Below are 22,770 nucleotides of genomic sequence, written 5' to 3' on the forward strand. Positions count from 1 at the left end.
AGTTTTTACTTGACGATAATTCGGTATACTTGCCGAAGGAAAATTTGTTGAGAGACAAGTTTTCATGCATCACGAGTGGATAGACACTCAAATAAAGGCATGAAGACTCAAGCTGTTACTTCCTGTTTGTGGAAGGGAAGGAAAAAACCATGTCAAGATTTAGTAGATTCTAGCAAATAAAATCATAATGAGAAAAAAATTGGGAATACACTACAAGAAGAATAACTTTTAGCGGCCATTTATTTTGCTTTTAGCATCAATAAAAGTCGCCACTAATACATTTACCGGCAATTAGATATTAGCCATCTTATGCTTTGTCGCTAAAAGGTTTTAGCGGCAATTATAACATTTGCCGGTAAAGACTGTTTTAATGGCCGCAAAAAGTATATAACTTTTAGCGACCATTTTCTTGGCAATTTATATGGCCACCAAAAGTAATTCTAAGATTGCAATGTTATTCACTTTTAATGGCCATTACTATTGCCGCCAAAATCCATTTACCGGCAATTTATATGGCCACTAAAAATAATTCTAAAATTGCAATGTTATTTACTTTTAGTTGTCATTATTATTGCCGCTAAAATCTAAAGACTTTTTTAATTATACTCACTCTTTTAGAAATAACAATCTATCCTTTTTCTAAAATTTCAAGTTATTTTTATCAACAATTATTATTATTGTACATAATATAAATATACTAAACTTAATTTCTACAAAATAAAATATTTTATTAAATTCAAAATATTTTTACACAAATTTCTCTTAAAAAGGAAACAAGGCCAAAAATAATGAAGAAAATTTCCAAGAGAGAGGAGCACACTTATCAATAACTCATGGATTTCCCCACACCCAATGGAAATTATTTGTACAATCTCTTTATTACCTGCTTTTACAATCTCTTCTCTATCTACGTCTACAATTTCATTCGTATTGAAATTATTTGTATGTTGATTGGCTCTATCCTGACGGCGTATATCTTCTCTGCTGTCGTGTTTACTTTGTACAAGATCATCAGCAGAATGAATGCTTGTAACTTAGGTAAGATCCTCCCCTTCCATAGTATTTCGTCCACTATTGCTGCTATGAAGAGCTTGATGAACTCTAACATACAATGGTTCCTCCAAGACCTTGCTAAGTTCATCATTTTTTGTCATTGAAGCCACAGCCTATAACAATATTATATATATTTATATTAATTGCTCCATTTCAATAAATCAACTTGTGAAGAACTGCAATTAGAAATAAGGTCATCATCACCCGATTGGTAGGAATATAGTGGCAACCAACTAAATGAACCGTGGCAGTTCGCTCATTCCTCACTTTAATGCTTGAAGAACCTATCATGCAACAAAAATGATATTATTACATGTACGAAGTCAATTTTGAATTAAAATTGAAATCCTGTAATTTTATTACCAATTCTAGCCCAAACCTAAATGACTTGCAAACAGTTGTCGTTTCTCAAAGTTTGGAAAACCAAAAAATAAAAAAATGATACTGACAGTTGTACTCGGTCCACCCAATAACTTGACCTTCAAGGTTGTAAAAGACAAGTTTATTTGAAAGCGCCAAATCTGCAATAGATAAATGGAAAGTATTGTTGAAATTCAGACATTACGAAGCATAATAGCGATAAATCATAAAGTTGGCATGGGCAAAGGTTTTTAAGAAAAATACCACCCAGTAAAATCATATTCTTGTTATCTCTGGACTGAGTCTCACTATTTTGCCAACCAATGCACCAGAAGTTACCCTGCAGACAGGCCATGTTAGTATTTAACTTATATAAGTATTATACATAACATCTTCAAAACCACTCCCACTATAGGCCTTCCTTTCAAATCTAGCCACAAAACAAAGGATTTTCATAGTGCATATATTGTTCCATCCAATAGTGGAACACCATATATAAGCAGAACATGAATGCATAAACATTTTATTTTTAGATGTGTACTCAAGAAAGAGAATATTATGATAAAACCCCGTCAAATTAAAGCATTAATACTGTAGAAGGATAAGTCAATGCATATTAATACGTTATACCTTCCAGTGTACTAAAAGCATGTATACTCGTTGTTAGGAGTTGTAGTGCAGCTGGTTAGTGCAGCTAGTGTGATAGCTGTTAATTCTGTTAGAGTTAGTTAGTAGGGGGATTCAGCTGACTCAGCAGCCTTTAGTAGCTTCCATAGTTTGTTAGTCTGTTAGATACTCTTGTATGCATATAAATACCAAAACCTCACATGCTACAATTCAGTTGTTGATTTGAATGCAGCTTCACGTTTTCTCTGCTTCTCTCTTTCACCCTCTTTCTCTTTGAATCACTCCTTTGAGGCTTGGTACCTTTCATGGTATCAGAGCCTTCAAGCTTCGCTGCTCATTCAACAATGGCTCAAGGATTCATAGCCACTCCAATATCAATGAAACTGGATGAGTACAATTTTCTGCAATGGAAGGATCAAGCACTCTCAACCATAGAAGGGAATGATATGCTGAGCCACGTCACAAGAAAAGGAATTCCTCTTCAATTTATGCAGTTGGCTGAAGGAACAGACACCACCACAGTGAATCCAGATTATCAGAAATGGAAGAGGCAGGATGCTCTTCTCAAGTCTTGGCTACTTGCTTTACAACAAGGATGGTAGGTTGTGCATATACGAATCAAGTGTGGAAGAGGCTAGAGGATCATTTTTCCTCTCAGATCAAAGCTAAGGTGATGCAATTGAAAAACAAGCTTAGCACACTCCAAATTGGAGGATCTGTGACTGAGTACGTGCTGATGATAAAAGGCACGATCGATGCCTTAGCATCAGTAGGTGAGTCAGTGACGGAAAATGATCATGTAAACGCAATCCTACATGGTTTATCTGAAGAATACTCCTCAGTGTATACATCTGTTCTTGCAAGATCGGAGAGCATCACAGTTGCTGAACTAGAAGCCCTGCTGCTAGCACAGGAAAGCATGCTGGCAAAATTCAGAAAACCAGAAGCGTATATACAGGCAAATGTAGCTCAATTTGGAGGTTACAGTCAACAAATCCAAGGAAGAATATGAGGCTTCAGAGGAGGTCTCAGAGGAAGAGGAGGAAGACAGCACAGAGGTGGCAGAGGTCCATCCAATGAAGGAAGAATGATGCAAGAATCCGATGCAAACAGGCAGGCCAACAGAGGAGGCAGATCGTATAATTCAAGAAGCTACGAGTATGATAAGCCACAATGTCAGCTCTGTAACAAATATGGACACACTGCAAGAACTTGCTGGATCAGGTACAGTGAGGATCAATATGAGGCTCAACCACAAGCAAATCTCAGCAATCTCGTAGCAACACCAGCAACAGTTCATGACTCCAGCTGGTACCCTGACTCTGGAGCTACACATCACATGACACATGATGAGAAGAATCTGATGGAGAAAGAAGAATATCATGGAAATGAGCAAGTCGTAGTTGGCAATGGAACAGGTTTGCACATTTCTTTTGTTGGAAACTCTTATTTCAAGACTGACTTGAGCTCTAAGTTACTTCACATGAAAAACCTACTATGTGTACCTGAAATAACAAAGAACCTAATGAGTGTGCATAAATTGTGCTGTGACAATCACATTTTCTTTGAATTCCATGATGATAGGTGCTATGTAAAGAATAAGGACACTAAGGAGGTTGTGCTTCAAGGCACTGTGGAAAAAGGCCTCTATAAGTTTCCTAGTGTTAACAAGCTGCAAGCATCAGCCAACTTTGCTGCTGCATATGCTAATACAGTAAGGAATAATAGTAATAAAGTTGATTCCCTTGTCTGGCATGCTAGGCTAGGTCACCCTAACCATACTGTGCTGTCTAGAGTCCTAAGAGTCTGTAAATCCCCCACTGTACCAGTTAAAATAAGTTGCTCAGCCTGCTATATTGGGAAGTCTCATCAGCTTCCTTTCCCTTCCTCACAAACTGAGTACACTCATCCCCTAGACCTTGTATATTCAGATATTTGGGGTCCTGCCCCAATGCCAGACAGCAATGGAAATTGGTATTATGTTAATTTTGTTGATGCCTTCTCAAAATACACTTGGCTTTATCTAATTAAATCCAGAGCTCAACTAAAAACAGTCTTTGAAAATTTCCAAGAAAAGGTTGAACTGCAGTTGAATACTAAACTTAAAATGTTGCAAAGTAATAATGCAGCCGAATATAGAAGTCAGTCACAGGTTCTGCAGGTCAAATGAGTTCAGCACAGATTTACTTGTCCTCATGTTCATCAACAAAACGGGTCTGCTGAAAGGAAGCACAGGCATATAGTAGAAATGGGACTCACCTTATTGGCAGCAGCCTCCATGCCTACAAGATTTTGGGGTGAAGCCTTTTGCACAGCAGCAAAGCTGATCAATATCCTTCCAACACCAGTCCTAAATGGCATATCACCAACTAAGAAACTGCTTGGCAAACAACCTTCCTATGATCAACTCAGAGTCTTTGGGTGTTTGTGCTTCCTACATCAGAGACAATACAACAAACATAAGCTGGACTTTAGATCATCTCCTTGCACTTTCCTTGGGTATGGAACTGATCAGAAAGGCTATAAATGCCTTACTCAACAGGGGAAGATCATCATCACACCAAATGTGGTGTTCTTTGAAGACTAATTTCCATTTCAGTAGGCAGGTAGAAACCTGGAGGCAGCAGGCCAAATTCACTCAATTCCTACAATCCCAAAAGTCTTAGCATCCATTCAGGCTCCCCTTACCAACCAACAGCCTACCTCATCCCAGCATACAACCTCAACCAATCTCCCTCAACCCTCCACACCACAGAACAACTCTTCAAATACCTTAAGTCAGATAAGTGCTATTTAACAGCCTTCACCAGAAACTGCAGCACCAGTAGCAGTCTCCTCAAACCCAACTTCTATTCCTATCAATGACATTGAAATTGTCCTGCCTTTATCTAATCCGGAACCAAACACCACAACACTCCCTCAACCAGATCCAAAAACCACAACCCTTCCCCAAAATATTCATCCAATGTTGACTAGAGGTAAAGCAGGCATTGTGAAACCAAAGCTGTTCCTGGCCAGTATAGAGCCAAGAAGTGTTAGGCAAGCACTTAAGACTCCTGAGTGGAAGGAAGCAATGGACTTAGAGTATAAAGCCCTTATAAGAAACAACACATGGATGCTGGTAAAGCTCCCACCTGGTAGAGAGGCAATTGGAAGCAAATGGGTGTTCAGGCTTAAATATAATGCAGATGGCTAACTTCAGAAGCACAAAGCCAGGCTGGTAGCACAAGGTTTTGCTCAAAAACCTGGCACTGACTTTACAGAAACCTACAGTCCAGTTGTCAAGCCAACTTCAATTAGACTACTGCTTTCTGTTGCACTGTCAAGGTCCTGGACTATAAGGCAACTAGATGTAAATAATGCCTTTCTGCATGGTGACTTAGCTGAGGAAGTTTATATGAAACAACCCCAAGGTTATGAATAAGAAGAGCCCTCACTTGTTTGCAAACTCAACAAGGCCTTGTATGGCCTGAAACAGGCACCCAGGGAGTGGTACTCCAAGCTTGCAGGAGGGTTAAAAGAACTAGGATTTGCTGCTATAAAGTCTGATGTTGTAGTGTTTATTCGTGATGTGAATCACTTAAAAATCTACGTCCTAGTATATGTAGATCACATCATTGTAACAGGTGAATGTGACAAATCTATTAAGGAAGTAATTAACCAATTAAACAACAGGTTTGCTCTAAAAGATCTGGGTGATCTCCACTATTTTCTTGGCATCCAAGCTACAAAAACTGAGAATGGAGGCTTAGTATTCACTCAACAAAAGTACATTGCAGAAGTGGCAAAGAAGGCTGGTATGGTGGGATGCACAGCCTGTCACACTCCTCTTCCATCTACAACCAAAATCTATACTCTTGGGGGTTCTAACTTCCATGATCCTAGTCTATATCGGTCTATAATTGGGAGCTTGCAATATCTAACAATTACCGGGCCTGAAATAAGCTTCTGTGTAAATAAGCTTGCTCAGTTTGTTCAGTCTCCTCTAAACTCACATTGGAAATTGCTGAAACGTGTACTAAGGTACCTAACTGGAACAGCTAACTATGGCCTGCATCTCAAGAAGGACCCTATAATCAATACTGCTATGAAGATCATTGCCTACAGTGATTCTGACTGGGCTGGTGACCCAGATGATAGGAAGTCAACCACTGGGTATTGTGTGTTTCTTGGTTCAAATCTAGTGTCCTGGGCCTCGAAGAAGCAAACTGTTGTAGCCAGGTCTAGCACAGAGGCTGAGTACAGGAGTATGACAGAGACAGTAGTAGAGCTGGTGTGGATCAGGAGTCTGATGGCTGAACTAAAGCTAGCAGTCCTTAAAGCACCAATGGTGTATTGTGATAATTTGAGTGCTGTATTGCTAGCAGCAAATCCGATCCTATACTCCAAGTCAAAACATTTCGAGATAGACCTCCATTTCGTTAGAGATCATGTCAACAACAAGCAAGTTCAAGTTAGCCATATCCCAGGGTCAGTACAAGTGGCTGACATCTTCACAAAAGCAGTTCCATTCGAGACTTTTCTCCATTTTCGTTCCAAACTTGGCATCAGTGATCAATAGACAGTTGCAATTACTCAAGAGAAGATAGAAAGAACTAGAGATGATGTTAGGAGTTGTAGTGCAGCTGGTTAGTGCAGCTAGTGTGATAGCTGTTAATTCTGTTAGAGTTAGTTAGTAGGGGGATTCAGCTGACTCAGCAGCCTCTAGTAGCTTCCATAGTTTGTTAGTCTGTTAGATACTCTTGTATGCATATAAATACCAAAACCTCACATGCTGCAATTCAGTTGTTGATTTGAATGCAGCTTCACGTTTTCTCTGCTTCTCTCTTTCTCCCTCTTTCTCTTTGAATCACTCCTTTAAGGCCTGGTATCTTTCACTCGTCATGGAGAGTCTGGACTTTTAAGTCAAGTTGTTGAGTCATGTATACTCGTCACGAAGTTGTAACAAAAAGTTTCTTAAAACAATGAAACTCTCATATACCTTAGACACTAGCAGCTCATAAATTGCTTTAGGTAGAAAGGCCAAGGTTCTGCCACCGTCAATTATTGTCTCTTTTCTGTCCCCTTGTTGAGATGCATTTGTTGATAGACAAAGAAAAGTATGACCAACTTGAACCCCTGTCACATTTACATTGTAATGAGGCCAAATTTTTTTCCCATGTCAGATATCTCAAAATATTGATTTTTGAAAAGAAAATATCATAAACAGAAGAATAAAGACTTAGTATCCAAGTATGGAAAACCTTTCATATGTTAAAAAACAAAATTATCCCAAATGAACAATTTATAACACCAAACATAGTATATTTGAGAAATGACATACTGGTCTGGTAATAATCGAGTCACATTCACTTTAAACTGTACAACATGCCCAATAGAAAAAATACCTCCTCCATTTACTCCATTTAAACAATGAGCAAATATCTTTTTCACTTTGCCAGAAGAAGCAAGTTGTGAAATCAATGAAGAATTAGCTTTTCCAAATCTAAGTATTCCATCAACTGCTTCTTCATTTAATGAGCTTAGATCACTAGACTATCTAGCACCACACCTTAAAAAATCAAACTCTCATGTTAAATTGGAAGGAAGGAAAAATAAAAAATAGAGGACATATTTAAGTATATCAAGTTAATTTATCATACACAATTACCTATGAACACAATTACCTGCATCACAAGGCTTCATAGAGAAAGAAACCTTAAGCATATGGAATACAGGTACAAAGAAAAAATTTCCAAGCTTTTTGCTTCCTCCATTGAAATATCTTCTTAAGTACTGACTAAAAACTCACCAAAAGTAACTTCTTTCGGGTGTCACCTTCTGCAAAGTGAAACCTCCAACCACATCAATTCTCACAGCATCCTTGGCATCAAGAATTACATCACTGTTGAAGCCAGTGATGCTTTTTTAGTCAAAAACCTGAAAGCAAATTAAGCAATAAGCATTAAGCATAAATGTCTTAAACTTTGGATTTATATTGGAATTAACTTCCTTAAAGAAAAGACAAAAGAAGAAACAAAGAGAGAAGGGTCTAAGCGCATACCGAATTCAAAAGAACAACTACCAAGTCATCTTGATAGTACTCAAACAGATAATAGTGCACTATAGCCTCCCATAATTCTAAAGCACATATTGTACCATGATTCTTACCATTTGTTATAAAGAGGTGTCTCCCATGAAAGGCATAAACCAATAACAAAGAAAAGAATTCATCATTATCCTATTTTATCTATTTAAAGAAGTAAAATTACAACAATGCAAATGACTGATTTCAAGTTCTAGATCTAAAAGAATGGACAACAAAAATATAGCATAGTTGTAGTGTAGATAGCATACTTTCCAATCAGTGTGTGATTGTGTACTTGTACTAGACCCTTCATTATATTCAGAAACACTCCTCAACATATCAAGAAAGTTACCTCTGCTATCTTGGTCTCTACTAAATTATCTCTATTTCCTGCAACAACCAAATATATGAATAAATCATAATTAGCAAAACATCATACTCATCAACATCATAATAAGCTACCCTTAAAGCAGTGGTAACATATACTTTGACTGCAGAATGAGACCTTCTATTATAGTCAAAAGTCAACAACTACTCATAACTCCAAATAATTTATAGAATTCGCAATCCACTTTGATCACTACATCCTTTCACAGAGTCCATGTTCTTAAGACTTTCAAGCAACACCAGGGAACCTCAATCAAGAAAGAACAAGTATAGGAATTTGATGCAGCACTAAACTAGATACCTCACCATTGTCACTATCGACAATTTCATAATAAACAAAATTAACCATATTGATAGAAAGGAACATTCGACAACGAGCAATCATTCAGTTCAACCATTATTTCAGAAATTCAGTATCTCAGAATAAGCAAAAATGAACAAACTCAAACAAAAATCATAAAAGGTAGAAACTTATATTATTAACAAAAGTACAAAACAAGCAAAATTAAATTGAAGCAGCAGTGCTTACCGGCAGCGAAGAAGGAAGGTAAATGACAGTGATGGAGGAATCAGAAGTGACGGCGACAGAGGAAAGGATGTGAGCTCGAAGAGTGCATGTTGACTGATAAATGAGAATTCTTGTATGGTTCGGAATCGGTCAAAACAAGAATCACTTCGTTGGTAGCATAGTCCAAACCAATAATGAATTCTCAAGATCAAATATTAAATTCAATACAAAATAACAGAGAGTATTTAGCTCCCGGGTCGTTCTCCCTAGGAGTTGCAATTAAGTGTATGTTATTGGCCATGAGGAAAATGGGGGATTGTGAGAGCTAGAGCAAGCAAGAGATGTAAATGGCAAGGAATAAAATGAAGAGGCAAGAAAGTAAATTAGCATGCATGTAATTAAAAGAGAAAGCAAGTAAGGCAATGATAAAGGAATTTAAATGACAAAAACAAACTCTTGGTGAGAATTGGGTAATTAGGGCTTTCTATCCTAGTAGTGGACCACAAACATGATAATTGTGTGTGAATTAATCCTAATTAGTCAACCCTACATCGAGGATAAATCAACTAGGCATAATTAATCTCAATCCACAAGTCCTAATCGACTCACTAATTAACTTAGTGAAAGACTAGCGTTAGTGGAAACCAAATTAATTAACAACCCTCACACAATATGGAATGGACATCCACCACTCAAGTTCACCCAAACCACACAATTTTCCAACCAAGTTGGTAGAAAACTAGGCTAAAATCCTACCAAACATTTTATCAAATACTTGGTAGGCATAGAAAGAAAGCATGATAAAATGACAAGAAATAATAAATTCTACAACTACCAAGCAAGGAAAATAAAGATAGCAACTCAATAAAGCAATAAAAGAGGCATGAAACATAAAATTGCATTAAATATAAATAAAAGTGACAAGAGTGCAAATACATAAAAGTGGCAAAAATAGAGAAAGTGACAAGATAAAGTAATGAAATTAAGACAATAGAACAAGGAAAGGTAGAATAAACTATATTAAAACAAGAATTAAAAAGAGAAATTACAAGGAAAATAAACTAGGAACCCTAATTTCTAGAGAGAAGGGGGAGCTTCTCTCTCTAGAAAATAACCTACATAATGCTAAACTAACCCTAATTTGCTCCCCCCTTTCACATGGAGTGAGGCCTTGTCTAATATAGGAAGAATCAGCTTCAGAAGGTCCAAAAATTGGACTCTGGAGGCCTAGAAATCGCCCCAGTGATTTTCATTAAATGAGTCACGCACTGAGACCTGTGCGTACGCACACTTGCTGATTTTCTTCTTGTGCGTACACACACTTTGTTTTCTTCATGCTTTCTCCCTTTGTTCATGCTTCCTTCCACTTTTGCCTTGCCAAACTTGCCTCTAGGACCTAAAATCACTCAATAAACATGTCATGGCATCGAATGGCATAAAAGTGTGATTAAAAATTACTAATTTAAGCTCAAAATAGCATGTTTTCACAATTAGGCACAATTTAGAGAGAAAACACAAAAGCATGCTATTTACATGAATAAATGTGGGTTTATGTGATGAAATCTACTCAAATCAAACCAAAATATATCATCAAATATAGATTCATCATTGACCTCGGACACAGAGAGAAGAGGAACGATGAGAAATGAGAAGAGTTCGGTGATGAGAAGAGTGCGACGGCACCCACGTTTTGTCCTGTCGGCGGCGACAGCACCCTCTACCGAAGGAGAAGAGTTTGGCAATGACGGATAGTGATGGTGGCTGGGTTTAGGGTTAGGTTTCTCAGAGAGTAAGAGAAAATGGGTGACTGATGAGGTAGTAGGTGTCCGTGGGTTTTTTTTTTAACTAATTGTTATAAAAAAATTTATTTTAATAAAAATAATACCAACCATAATATAATGGCCACTAAAAATTTTTTATTAAAGATCATTTTTCTTATATTTTGATAAAAGTAATACCAGCCATAATACTATGGTCACTAAAATTTTTTATTAAAAATAGTTTTTCTTATATTTTTAGTGGCAATAATAATAATTGCCATTATAATATATAGTATTAATGCCAAATATATAATAGCCATAAAAACATAACTTAAAAAAAAATAGCGATCATTATATTATTGTCGCTAAAAATTGTCGCTAAAACTAATTATTTTTGTAGTGATAGAGTATTTGGTGCAGCGATTTCCCAAATTACTTGGTAAATTTCAAAACCAGAATCTTCACATGTGTATACAGCAACCTTCATTAAAGGTTTAACATCTGAGCAGCATGTCACTATACCAGATATCCTTAGAATCTGACCAGTTTATGAAGCCTTCACCTACCTAATTCTATATGGTCGTCCCTTTGAAGATGCTTTAATATAAACTTCATAGCAATGCCCACAAAAATAAGATAACTATATACAGTGTCACATATAAGTCAGGGCAGGCATAATTTGCAAAGGCTAGTCTTTTTTTTGCCACTTACAAAAATAACTCATGACTATTGAATTTTTTGCTACAATCAAAACACAGGAAATTGCAATGACAAGCTAAATTGCAGCATTCATAGTGAACGAAGCCAATAGATATTTAAAGGGGGAGAGGAGAAGCGATACTCACTAGTACCGCTTGATTTCAGGAGGCATTCTCTGCTGCGGGTCTGAACCTTCTTAGGATTCAGTGGAGACAAGGCATCAATGACCATCAGAGACTTGGAGGAGTGAAGTGGAGAACGAAATCACAATTGATTGTTCTTCTCTTCCAATAATACTAAATTACTATTCAGAACAAGTAAAAAAATAAGTAACAAATTAGAAAAAAATATTAAATAGAACAATAATCAACACCCATAATATTCAGAAGTTTTGATAATAAAAAACAAAATCCCTATCAGAAGTTTAACAAATCAAAAACAACACTCACACCCCTAACCATAGAACCTGTGGCAGATACTCACAATAAACTCCGAGCATGACAACATGAATGGACTCTTGTGAAAGCTTAACCACCTTCCCTCTGAAATGACTTCTATGATAACAAATAAGCAAATGCACAAAATATTGTGTGGATAGATGAAATGACTTCTATAATAATTAAAATAAAAAATGCGATAAAAGAAATACTTTCTATAGGTATAGTAGATTTATTGGCCAAATTAATTGTAGAAACAGATGCATCAAAATTATAATATAAAAAAATTCTTAAACAAATACCTCTTAATATCTCAAAAGAACAAATAGTTAAATACCACTCAAGAATATGGAATCAGGTCCAAAAGAATTCTGCAACAGTTAAAAAAGAAATACTAGCCATAGAAGTGTATATAAAATAACCAAATTGTGGTTAATCAGTTTAAAAACCATAATTATATTTTGGTTAATCAATTTAATAAAATAATTTTAAAAATTATATCCATATTATTAAAAAGTGGTTAACCAAAACCAAATTTTATGCAACTCTTGTGTTCAAATTGGTTAACCGAATTTTTTTGTAAAATATGATTTTTAAACGGTTAAAATCGATTTTTAACCGGTTAAAAATTGGTTTTTAATTTTTTCTAAAAATTTAATTTTTCTATGTAAAAACCAATTTTTTTTTTTAAATTGATTAGTTTTGAAAATTGGTTTTTATTTTTATAACCGATTAAAAATTGATTTTCGAATTTTCTAGCCAGTTAATAATCAATTTTATTATATAAAACCAATTTAGTTAATTAACCCAATTATATTTTTGGCTAACCCAAAAACAGGTTTGATTTTTTAGATTAACCAAGCCATATAAAGCCCTAATACTAGTGAAATAGTAAAAAGCGTATCTAGTGAAATAGTAAAAAACGTCATAGGTAGATATAAAAGATATTTGACAAAAACAACGTAACACCACACTACTATTACATTACATACACTTGGATAGCACATATAACACACCATTCTTCTTTGCAAGAATGGGGGCAAGAATTTTTATAAACATCATTGCACATGCACAACTTCATACCATGACTATTATCAGGATCCAGACAACCACAACTTTGGCAAGAAGGATTGCAGGAAACACTCATACCAAAACACTTGCAAGGTAACGCATTTCTTGATGGAGAGTAATAACTTGCGGCATGATTATTGAACATTTGTGTTGTGGCGATCAAGTTTGGATCAAGATGCTGCCGGTGGCGACCAGCTTCAACAGTTGCTAAAAATCCAATCACGAGAAAAAAGAAAAAAACTACCTTCACCATCAACATCTTGCTTCTTCTTCTGTTATCGCCTAACAACATCATCGTTTTCCATCTTATTTATAACGTTTTATTGTATATTTTTGGATACATGAAAAGGTAAAAGATTACATAACTTTCTATTCAGTACTCAAATTATTGAAGGGTCAAATTTGAAAAAAAAAATAAAATAAAAATAAACCAACCGTTTATTATTAATAATTTTAATGAAATAATAAAATTCAAAAAATTCAAAAATTTTAGAAAAAATATTAAAACAATATATTGTAGGAGTATTAAAATTAAAATCTTAAGAAATATTGATATAAAAAGTATGATTTCCCCATTTTTATCCAAAATTATTCTAGATAAAGGATAATTACATCAACATTATAGTAAATGTCTATTTTCAATAAGTTTGATTTACGAAAGAAAGGTGGAAACACAATTTTTAAAAGATTGTATCTTCCCTGAGTTTTGTTATTTCAAAATGATGAAAGGTTTTGAAGATTTTAGTTAATGCCGAAAAAAACGATGTCACCGTCAATTGTCCCTGGTAGAATAGTCCTTTAATTAGTAATGGTATTATATTAGTAATCAAATTATGGAATTAGTTAACAGTAGTTAACACTTTATATGTTCGCGCGGTTTGTTACCCTTAAAAACTGAACCTGCGGATACATGCCGCCGAGACTGCATATAAAACGGCTTATATGTATATTGTATTTGATACACAAAGTATGTTCTCTCTCTCTTTTTTTTTTTCACATTCTCTCTTCTTAGGAACCCAAGTTTTCATTATCAGCCCCATTGGAATTCGATGGTTTTAAGCTAAATTTACTTTTAATTCTTAATAAATATGATAAATTTACTATCAACTACCATCTCATAATTTTTTTTATTACACTACTGTAACCATTTCTGTATTGCAAATTTCATTATTCTAATATAATAGGTTTAATTTTATTATATAATTATTTTGGTTACAGATTATAGTTACAACTAACTCGATTATAGTCTTTATTATAGATAGATTTTTAGTTACCAATGGATTTTATTTTTCTGTAAAAATTTTGCCATAAATTATTTATAAACAAAAAACGGGTTCTTTCATTTTGTTTCTGCTCATAAACAGACAAAAAATAAAGAAAAATGAAAATCTATAAATCAGAGTATAGAGATTTTTCAATGAGGCATCCCGTGTAAAATGAATAAAATAAACCAAACAATCAACACTAAAATTTTGAAATTTAACTAAGAAAAATAAGCCACTAAATTCGAAAATAATCAAAAGAAAATCAATCAAAAAAATAAAATAAAATTACTAAGAGAGACACCAAATTTAATTTCAAAAATTAAAAAAATTTTTTAACTAAAGTAAAGCTTAAATTTACGAAAATTAAAAGGGTAAAAACAAATAAAAACTAAAAGTTAAAAATGCCTAATCTAAGTAATCAGACAACGGTTAGTTGTTAATCACAGTCAATTTCTGACAATGACGTCAAAAACTTGATGCCGAATTTTGCAATCCACAAACTAACCGGCAATTGCACCGGGTCGTACCATGTAATACCTCAGGTGAGTGAGGGTCGATCCCACGAGGATGGATGGAGTGAGCAACAATGGTCGAATGATTCCTTAGTTAGGCAAACAGAAAGTGATATTTTGGGGTTCAAAAGCATTAAATAGTAATTCAAATAGTAAAAAAGCAAACATTGAGAATGGTGTGAAATATATAAGAGAAAGCAATTAAAGTATTGGAGATGTTTACTTTTTTGGATTAAATTTTCTCACCAACTATTTCAATCATGCAATACTCATTTCATGGCAAACTATCAATGACTAAACCCTAATGTCTTAGTGGTTTAGTCTCCTCTAACCTAGTTAACCGCCAATGTCTTGGTCACTTAATTTCGATTAGAAGGTTAAGTTCAATTCTGGTTTATTGCCACAAAAATCCTAATTACCCAAAGCTAAGAGGATTATATGTCACGTATCCTGATTAGTTCAAGTAATTATCGATTTAGGAGGAATTTAGTTTCAAGATGTTGTTCAGGTGAGGTATCTCTTCCAAGAATCACAAGAACGCAAATAGAATAAGGGTTATTCTTCCGAAGATGTCCTAACCTTAATCAAGGAAGTTTAATGGCTCATGCTTCAGAGAGATAATAAGGGTTTAGAAAAGTCTGAAAGTGCGGAAGTGAACAGACCCCCTTAAAATAAAAAATTCTAGACCTAAAAGATTTTGTTTGTAAATAAAAATAACAAAAATAAAATAAAATAGAGTAATTAAAAGCTAAATCCAACTAAAGATGCTCCTTTGATGAGGTTGTGATCCGGATTGCCTAGCGCTAACCGCCAGCTTTAGCATTTAGCACCCAAAGGGGACAGAACGCTTCCATCCAATACTGAGCTAAACGCCAGCTTAGCAATTAGCGCCCTAATAGGCAGCTTCAATTCTTCTCTTTTGTTTCACAAAACTCTGCCAAATTGATCCGAACTTCACTTGAAATAATTAAAACACCAAAAGAACTTAAAGTAGCATCCAAGGAAGATTTTAACATTAAAATATACTAAAGCTCAATAAATTCTAACTTAAAATAGATAGAAAATAAGGAAAAGATGCTCACGCATCACTTACTTCCTCCCTCGCTCAGATGAGGGCAACACAAGAAAGTCAGAGCACTCTTCTTCATCAGTTGGCAGCGAAGCAAGAAACTTAACACCAAGAGCTTTTTCAGCTGAGACATTACTATGAGCGCCTAAGAGGACCATATGGACCGCAGCCTGAGGAGAGAGATCCTGATGAGTGGATAATTTATACGCTTTTTGGCATTGTTTTTAGGTAGTTTTTAGTATGATTTAGTTAGTTTTTAGTATATAATTATTAGTTTTTATGCAAAAATTACATTTCTGGACTTTACTATGAGTTTGTGTATTTTTCTGTGATTTCAGGTATTTTCTAGCTGAAATTGAGGGACCTGAGCAAAAATCTGATTCAGAGGCTGAAAAAGGACTGCAGATGTTGTTGGATTCTGACCTCCCTGCACTCGAAATGGATTTTCTAGAGCTATAGAAGCCCAATTGGCGTGCTCTCAATTGCATTGGAAAGTAGACATCCTGGTCTTTCCAGTAATATATAATAATTCATACTTTGCCCGAGTTTTGACGACGCAAACTGGCATTTAAACACCAACTTCCTACCCTATTTTGGCGTTAAATGCCAGAACTGAGTTACAAGCTAGAGTTAAATGCCCAAACTGGCACCAAAGCTGGCGTTTAACTCCAAGAAAAGTCTCTACACATGAAAGCTTCAATGCTTAGTCCAAGCACACACCAAGTGGGCCCGGAAGTGGATTTCTGCATCATTTACTTATCTCTGTAAATCTTAGCTACTAGTTTTAGTATAAATATTACTTTTTCTCATTGTATTAGATATATTGGTAGTCTTGGTTATTCTGGTTCCCTCTATGGGGTCGAAGCCAATGAACACCATTATCACTTATGTATTTTCAATGGTGGAATTTCTACACCTCAAAGATTAAGGTGTGGAGCTCTGCTGTTCCTCATGAATTAATGCAATTACTACTGTTTTCTATTCAATTCAAGCTTATTCTTATTCTAAGATATTCACTCGCACTTTAACCTGATGAATGTGATGATCCGTGACACTCATCATCATTCTCCCTTATGAACGCGTGCCTGACAACCACTTTCTTTCTACCTGCGAAAGCTAGAGTGTATATCTCTTGGGTTTCTAATCAACGATTCACATCATTTCTCCTCTGACAATGGGGCATCTGAATCTGAGATTAGAACCTTCATGTTATAGGCTAGAAACCATTGGCAGCATTCCTGAGACTCGGAAAGTCTAAACCTTGTCTGTGGTATTCCGAGTAGGATCTGGGAAGGGATAACTGTGACGAGCTTCAAACTCGCGACTGTGGGGCATAGTGACAGTGCGCAAAAGCATCATTGGATCTTATTCCGACACAATCGAGAACCGACAGCTGATTAGCCATGCGGTAGCTATGCCTGGTATTTTTCATTCGAGACGAGAAATCCGACAGTTGATTAGCTGTACAGAAGCCGTAGAGGACCATTTTCACCGAGAGGACGGGAGGTAGCAATTGACAACGGTGATCCCCAACATACATCTTGCCATGGAAAGGAGTATGAATGACTGAATGAAGGCAGTAGGAAAGCAGAGATTCAGAAGGAATAATGCATCTCCATACGCTTATCTGAAATCTCTGAATTACATAAGTATCTCTATCTTTATTTTATGTTAATTTATCTTTTAATTATCAAAACTCCATAACCATTTGAATATGCCTGACTGAGATTTACAAGACGACCATAGCTTGTTTCAAGCCGACAATCTCCGTGGGATCGACCCTTAATCACGTAAGGTATTACTTAGACAACCCAGTGCACTTGCTGGTCAACTGCACGGAGTTGTGAAAAGTGTGAATCACGATTTCGTGTACTAAGTTTTTGGCACCGTTGCCGGGAATTGTTCGAGTTTGGACAACTGACGGTTCATCTTGTTGCTTAAATTAGGTGTTTTTCTTTTTTTATTTTGTTTTTCAGAATTTTTAAGAATGAATTCTAGAGTTTCTGATGATGCTTTTATTATCACAGGAGCTAGTTGATTCCCATCAATTTGGCTGTTGTATGTAATGTCCTACTGAAGCTTGGTTAACCCTGTCTAATCTTTTTAGACTGAAGCTTTAGACTAACATTCCATGATTCCTGAAATTCTTATTAAAAATTTTGAGTTTCATATTTCCTTTTTCAAAATAATTTTCAAAATATATAAATAAATAAAATACAAAAAATTATAAAATCATAAAACCAAAAAAAATAAATATTTTATGTTTGTTGTTAGAGTCTAGTGTCAAATTTTAAGTTTAGTGTCAATTGCATTTTTATTTATTTATTTTTCTTGCATTTTTCAAAAATATATGCATTGTGTCCTTCATTGATCTTTAACTTGTTCTTGATGATTTTCTTTGTCTGATCTTTAAATTCTCTTGTTTTGTGTCTTTTGTTGTTTCTCATGTGCATTCTCAAATTGTTAGTGTCTCTAGTATGAAAATTTCTAACTTTGGTGTCTTGCATGTCTTTCTTTTCTTAAAAATTTTCAAAAATATGTTCTTGATGTTCATCATGATCTTCATAGTGTTCTTGATATTCATCTTAACATTCAAAGTGTTCTTGCATGCATTCCTTGTTTTGATCTTAGTTTTTCATGTTTAATTCTATTTTGTTGTTTTTCTCTCTCATCATTAAAATTCAAAAATATATCTTTTCAAGTTAATAATATAGAGAATTGAAGATTCAGAGCATACAGCAGAGGAATTATAGAGAAAAAACTGGGCGTTCGAAACGCCCAGTGAGTAAGGAAATATGGCATTTAAACGCCAGCCAGGGTACCTGGCTGGGCGTTAAACGCCCAAAAAGGTAGTGTTTTGGGCGTTAAACGCCAGAATGGATACCATTCTGGATGTTTAACGCCAGGATGGCACAAGAGGGGAGATTTTGTTTTCAATTTAAATCTTTTTCAAATTTTCATGTTTTAATACTTATTTTTGAAATCATATCTTTCAAAATCAAATCTTTTCAATCATATCTTTTTCAAAAATCAAATCTTTTTCATTTTTCTTTCACTATTTTCAAAAATCTTGATTCAAAATTTTTAAGTTTGTTACTTTCTTGTTAAGAAAGGTTCAATATTTGAATTTTAGAATCATATCTTTTAAATTTCTTGTTAATCAAGTCATCAATTTTAAAAATCAAATCTTTTCAAATTGTGTGACAATCATATCTTTTTAAACCATATCTTTTTTTAATCATATCCTTTTAAATTCTAATTTAAAAATCTTTTTCTAACTTCTTATCTTTTCAAATTTATTATTTCTTTTCTTTTTCAAAACCCCATAACCACTTTTTCACTTTTGATTTTCGAAAACCATTAACCATTTTTCAAAATTCTTTTTAATTAACTAACTATTTTAAATTTTGATTTAATTTTCAAAAATTTGTTCCCTCTCATCTCTTTCTATTTAATCACTAACACTTCTCCTCTACTAGCTATTCGGACTCTCTCTCTCTTTATATGTTTGAATTCTTCTTTGTCTACCTTATCCTTCTATTCTTCTTTTCCTCTGACACATCAAGGAATCTCTATACTGTGACATAGAGGATTCCATATTTTCTTTGTTCTCTTCTGTTTCATATGAGCAGAAACAAGGATAAAGGCATTCTTGTTAAAGCTGATCCTAAACCTGAAAGGACTCTGAAGAGGAAGCTAAGAGCAGCTAAAGCACAATACTCTTAAAAGGACCTAACTGAATTTTTTGAAAAAGAGAAAACAGCTATGGCCAAACCCAACAACAACAATGCAAGGAAGGTGCTTGGTGATTTTACTACACCAACTTCCAACTTCCATGGAAGAAGCATCTCAATCCCTACCATTGGAGCAAACAATTTTGAGCTAAAGCCTCAATTAGTTTCTCTGATCCTACAGAATTGCAAGTTTTATGGACTTTCATCAGAAGATCCTTTTCAGTTCTTAACTGAATTCTTGTAGATCTGTGATACTGTTAAGACCAATGGAGTTAATCCCGAGGTCTACAAGCTTATGCTTTTCCCTTTTGATGTAAGAGACAAAGCTAGAATATGGTTAGACTCTCAACCTAGAGATAGCCTGAACTATTGGGATAAGCTGGTCATGACTTTCTTAGCCAAATTCTTTCCTCCTCAAAAGCTGAGCAAGCTTAGAGTGGATGTTCAAACCTTCAAGCAGAAAGAAGGTGAATCCCTCTATGAAGCTTGGGAAAGATACAAGCAACTGACCAAAAAGTGTCCTTCTGACATGCTTTCAGAATGGACCATCCTGGATATATTCTATGATAGTTTGTCTAAATTGTCTAAGATGTCATTAGACCATTCTGCAGGTGGATCTATTCACCTGAAGAAAACACCTGCAGAAGCTCAGGAACTCATTGAAATGGTTGCAAATAACCAGTTCATGTACACCTCTGAAAGTTAGTGATACTCACCTTAAGACCACTAACGTGAAGAGTAACGTGGAGCTAAGCATGATAAGGCAAAGTTAGTGATACTCACCTTTGTCACTAACGTTGGAGATGGCAATCACCACCACGTTATTGGGCACGTTAATGCAATTAACGTGAGGCACTAACATGGGAAGGAGGGGCGTTTGGAGCGTTAGTGACAAAGGTAAGTGTCACTAACGCTCTCGAAGCTTAGGCATGCCCACGTTAAGGGTCACGTTAGTTATACTAACGTGGGGAAAAGAGGCAAAGAGCAACGTTATTGGAAAAGGTGAATGCCAATAACGTTTGCGAAGGACCAAGAGGCAACGTTAGTGGTCACGTTAGTGCCACTAACGTTGAAGTTAACGTGAATCATTTTGGTCTGGAACGTTAGTGAAAAAGGTAATCGTCACTAACATTCTCAAACCCACATTTTCACTTAACGTTAACACCACTAACGTCCTAACTAACGTCCACCCATGCCTAACTCACACTTTTTCTGCAAGCAAAGCTGAGCCCACTGAAGATTGTAACTGCTTCAACTCAAGATCAAAGGCCCATATCCAAGACTTGAAGAACTGACTAGAAGATCAAGAAGAGTAGTATATATAGGAGTAGTTTTGAACTAGAAGGAAGTTTGGCAATTTGGAGAACTACACCTTGTATATTTACTTTTCTGCACTTTCTAGTTACTTTAGAATGTATTCTTCTCTATCATCTTCCATTTCCAGAGCTGTGAACAACTAAATCCCCTTTCATTGGGTTAGGGAGCTCTGTTGTAATTTGATGGATCAATTATAGTTTTCATTCTTCTTCCTCTTTCTTTTCTCTTGATTTACTAGAAGCTTTCAATCTTAATTCAATTGGTTAGTTGTCTTGGAAAAGAAACTCTCCATAATTGGATCTCCTCTGAGCCTTGGGAAAGGGATAAGGAGATCATGCTAGAAATGCTTTCTCATGCTTTCTCCTCCCAACACTTTAATTTGGAAATACATGTGGTATAATCAGTGACCATACTTCATCTCTTCCCATGAGCAATTAAATCAAGGAATTGGGCAATTGTTCAAGCTTAGAGAGATTGGGTTGCCAAGAAATTGGGATCCAATCACCTAAGATTGCCAAGGAGATTAATGAATACATTGATTGAGGAAGAGATGAGAATGAACTTGATCTGGAGAATGCAACATCTCCTAAGCCCAATGAATCCCCCATTTCTAATTTTACCCATTCTCTTTACTTTCTGCCATTTATCTTCATGCTCATCTCCCCAAATCCCCATTTAAGATTCTGCAATTTACTTTCCCGTCATTTAATTTTCTACAATTCTCAACTTAATTTCTGTTTAGCTCAACTAGCATATTTTACCAACTAAAGTTTCTTCACCAATCAATTCCTGTGGGATTCGACCTCACTCTATTGTGAGTTTTTACTTGACAACAATTCGGTATACTTGCCGAAGGAAAATTTGTTGAGAGACAAGTTTTCGTGCATCAATTGGCTCAGAACAAAATATTGACTCAGCAAGTCAATATGATTTCTCAGAGTCTGAATGGATTGCAAGATTCATCCAACAGTACTAAAGAAGCATCTTCTAAAGAAGAAGCTTATGATCCTGAGAACCCTACAATGGTAGAGGTGAATTACATGGGCAAAGCTTATGGAAACACCTATAATCCGTCATAGAAAAATCATCCAAATTTCTCATGAAAGGATCAACAAAAGCCTCAACAAGGCTTTAACAATAATAATGGTGGAAGAAACAGGTTTAGCAATGGCAAGCCTTTTCCATCATCCTCTCAACAACAGACAGAGAATTCTGAGCATAACCCATCTAGCTTAGCAAATATAGTCTCTGTTCTATGAGGCCACTCTCAGTTTTATGAATGAAACAAGGTCCTCCATCAGAAACTTGGAGGCACAAGTGGGTCAGCTGAGTAAAAGGGTTACTGAAACTCCTTCTAGCACTCTCCCAAGCAATACAGAAGAGAATCCAAAAAGAGAGTGCAAGGCCATAACCGTGACCAACATGGCTGACGATTGGATTTTTGACGGTTTAGAATTTCACTAATGAAATCTCGTTGTAAAGTATAGTCTCTAAACCAATCACTAATCCTTTCATACAAAAGATTGTTTGTCACAAGTAACAAACCCCTAAATTTATAAACCGAAGTATTCAAACCTCGGGTCGTTCTCCCTAGGAATTACAATAGAGTGTCTTGTTATTGGTTGTGAGTTATTTTGGGGTTTTGGATAAGAAGCATGAAAAGTAAATGGCAATGAAAATAAACTAACAACTAACAAAGCTCTTGGCAAGATATGAGAACTAGAAGTTCTATCCTAGTTATCCTTCTCAATTGTGATGAGTATTGTTCATTGCTCCCACTTAGTTAACCTCTAACCATGGAGGAAAGTCAAGTGGATGAATCAATTTGATTCCTCAAGCCCTAATCAACTCCTAAAAGAGAGACTAGCTTTAGAGGCATTCAAATCAATTAGCAACTTCTAATT

General features: G+C 35.4%; 1 protein-coding gene and 1 non-coding gene across 2 annotated transcripts; both read right to left on the minus strand.

Annotated features, from left to right (window-relative positions):
- Nucleotides 1–888: 888 nt before the first annotated feature.
- Nucleotides 889–1,961, minus strand: LOC110275209 (aspartic proteinase 36-like). Its single transcript, XM_052254791.1, has 3 exons — nucleotides 1,678–1,961; nucleotides 1,503–1,574; nucleotides 889–1,337 (listed from the first exon to the last, which is right to left on the minus strand). The coding sequence occupies exons 1-3, from the start codon at nucleotides 1,766–1,768 to the stop codon at nucleotides 1,207–1,209; spliced, it is 294 nt and encodes a 97-aa protein (XP_052110751.1). The 5' UTR covers nucleotides 1,769–1,961; the 3' UTR covers nucleotides 889–1,206.
- Nucleotides 1,962–19,976: 18,015 nt separating this feature from the next.
- Nucleotides 19,977–20,084, minus strand: LOC127741733 (small nucleolar RNA R71). Its single transcript, XR_008002939.1, has one exon. It is a non-coding gene; the product is annotated as a small nucleolar RNA R71 (small nucleolar RNA).
- Between the last annotated feature and the right edge of the window lie 2,686 nt (nucleotides 20,085–22,770).

Source organism: Arachis duranensis, chromosome 9 (assembly GCF_000817695.3).
Source record: "Arachis duranensis cultivar V14167 chromosome 9, aradu.V14167.gnm2.J7QH, whole genome shotgun sequence".
Classification (NCBI taxonomy): domain Eukaryota; kingdom Viridiplantae; phylum Streptophyta; class Magnoliopsida; order Fabales; family Fabaceae; genus Arachis; species Arachis duranensis.

Excerpts from the sequence above, each read along its gene's own strand:
- LOC110275209 (XM_052254791.1), bottom strand. The coding sequence starts at position 1,768 with ATGGCCTGTCTGCAGGGTAACTTCTGGTGCATTGGTTGGCAAAATAGT. Across the intron at positions 1,575-1,677 it reads GAATATGATTTTACTGGGTG|ATTTGGCGCTTTCAAATAAA; the intron begins GTATTTTTCTTA and ends TATCTATTGCAG. Across the intron at positions 1,338-1,502 it reads TGGGTGGACCGAGTACAACT|GTTCTTCAAGCATTAAAGTG; the intron begins GTCAGTATCATT and ends GTTGCATGATAG.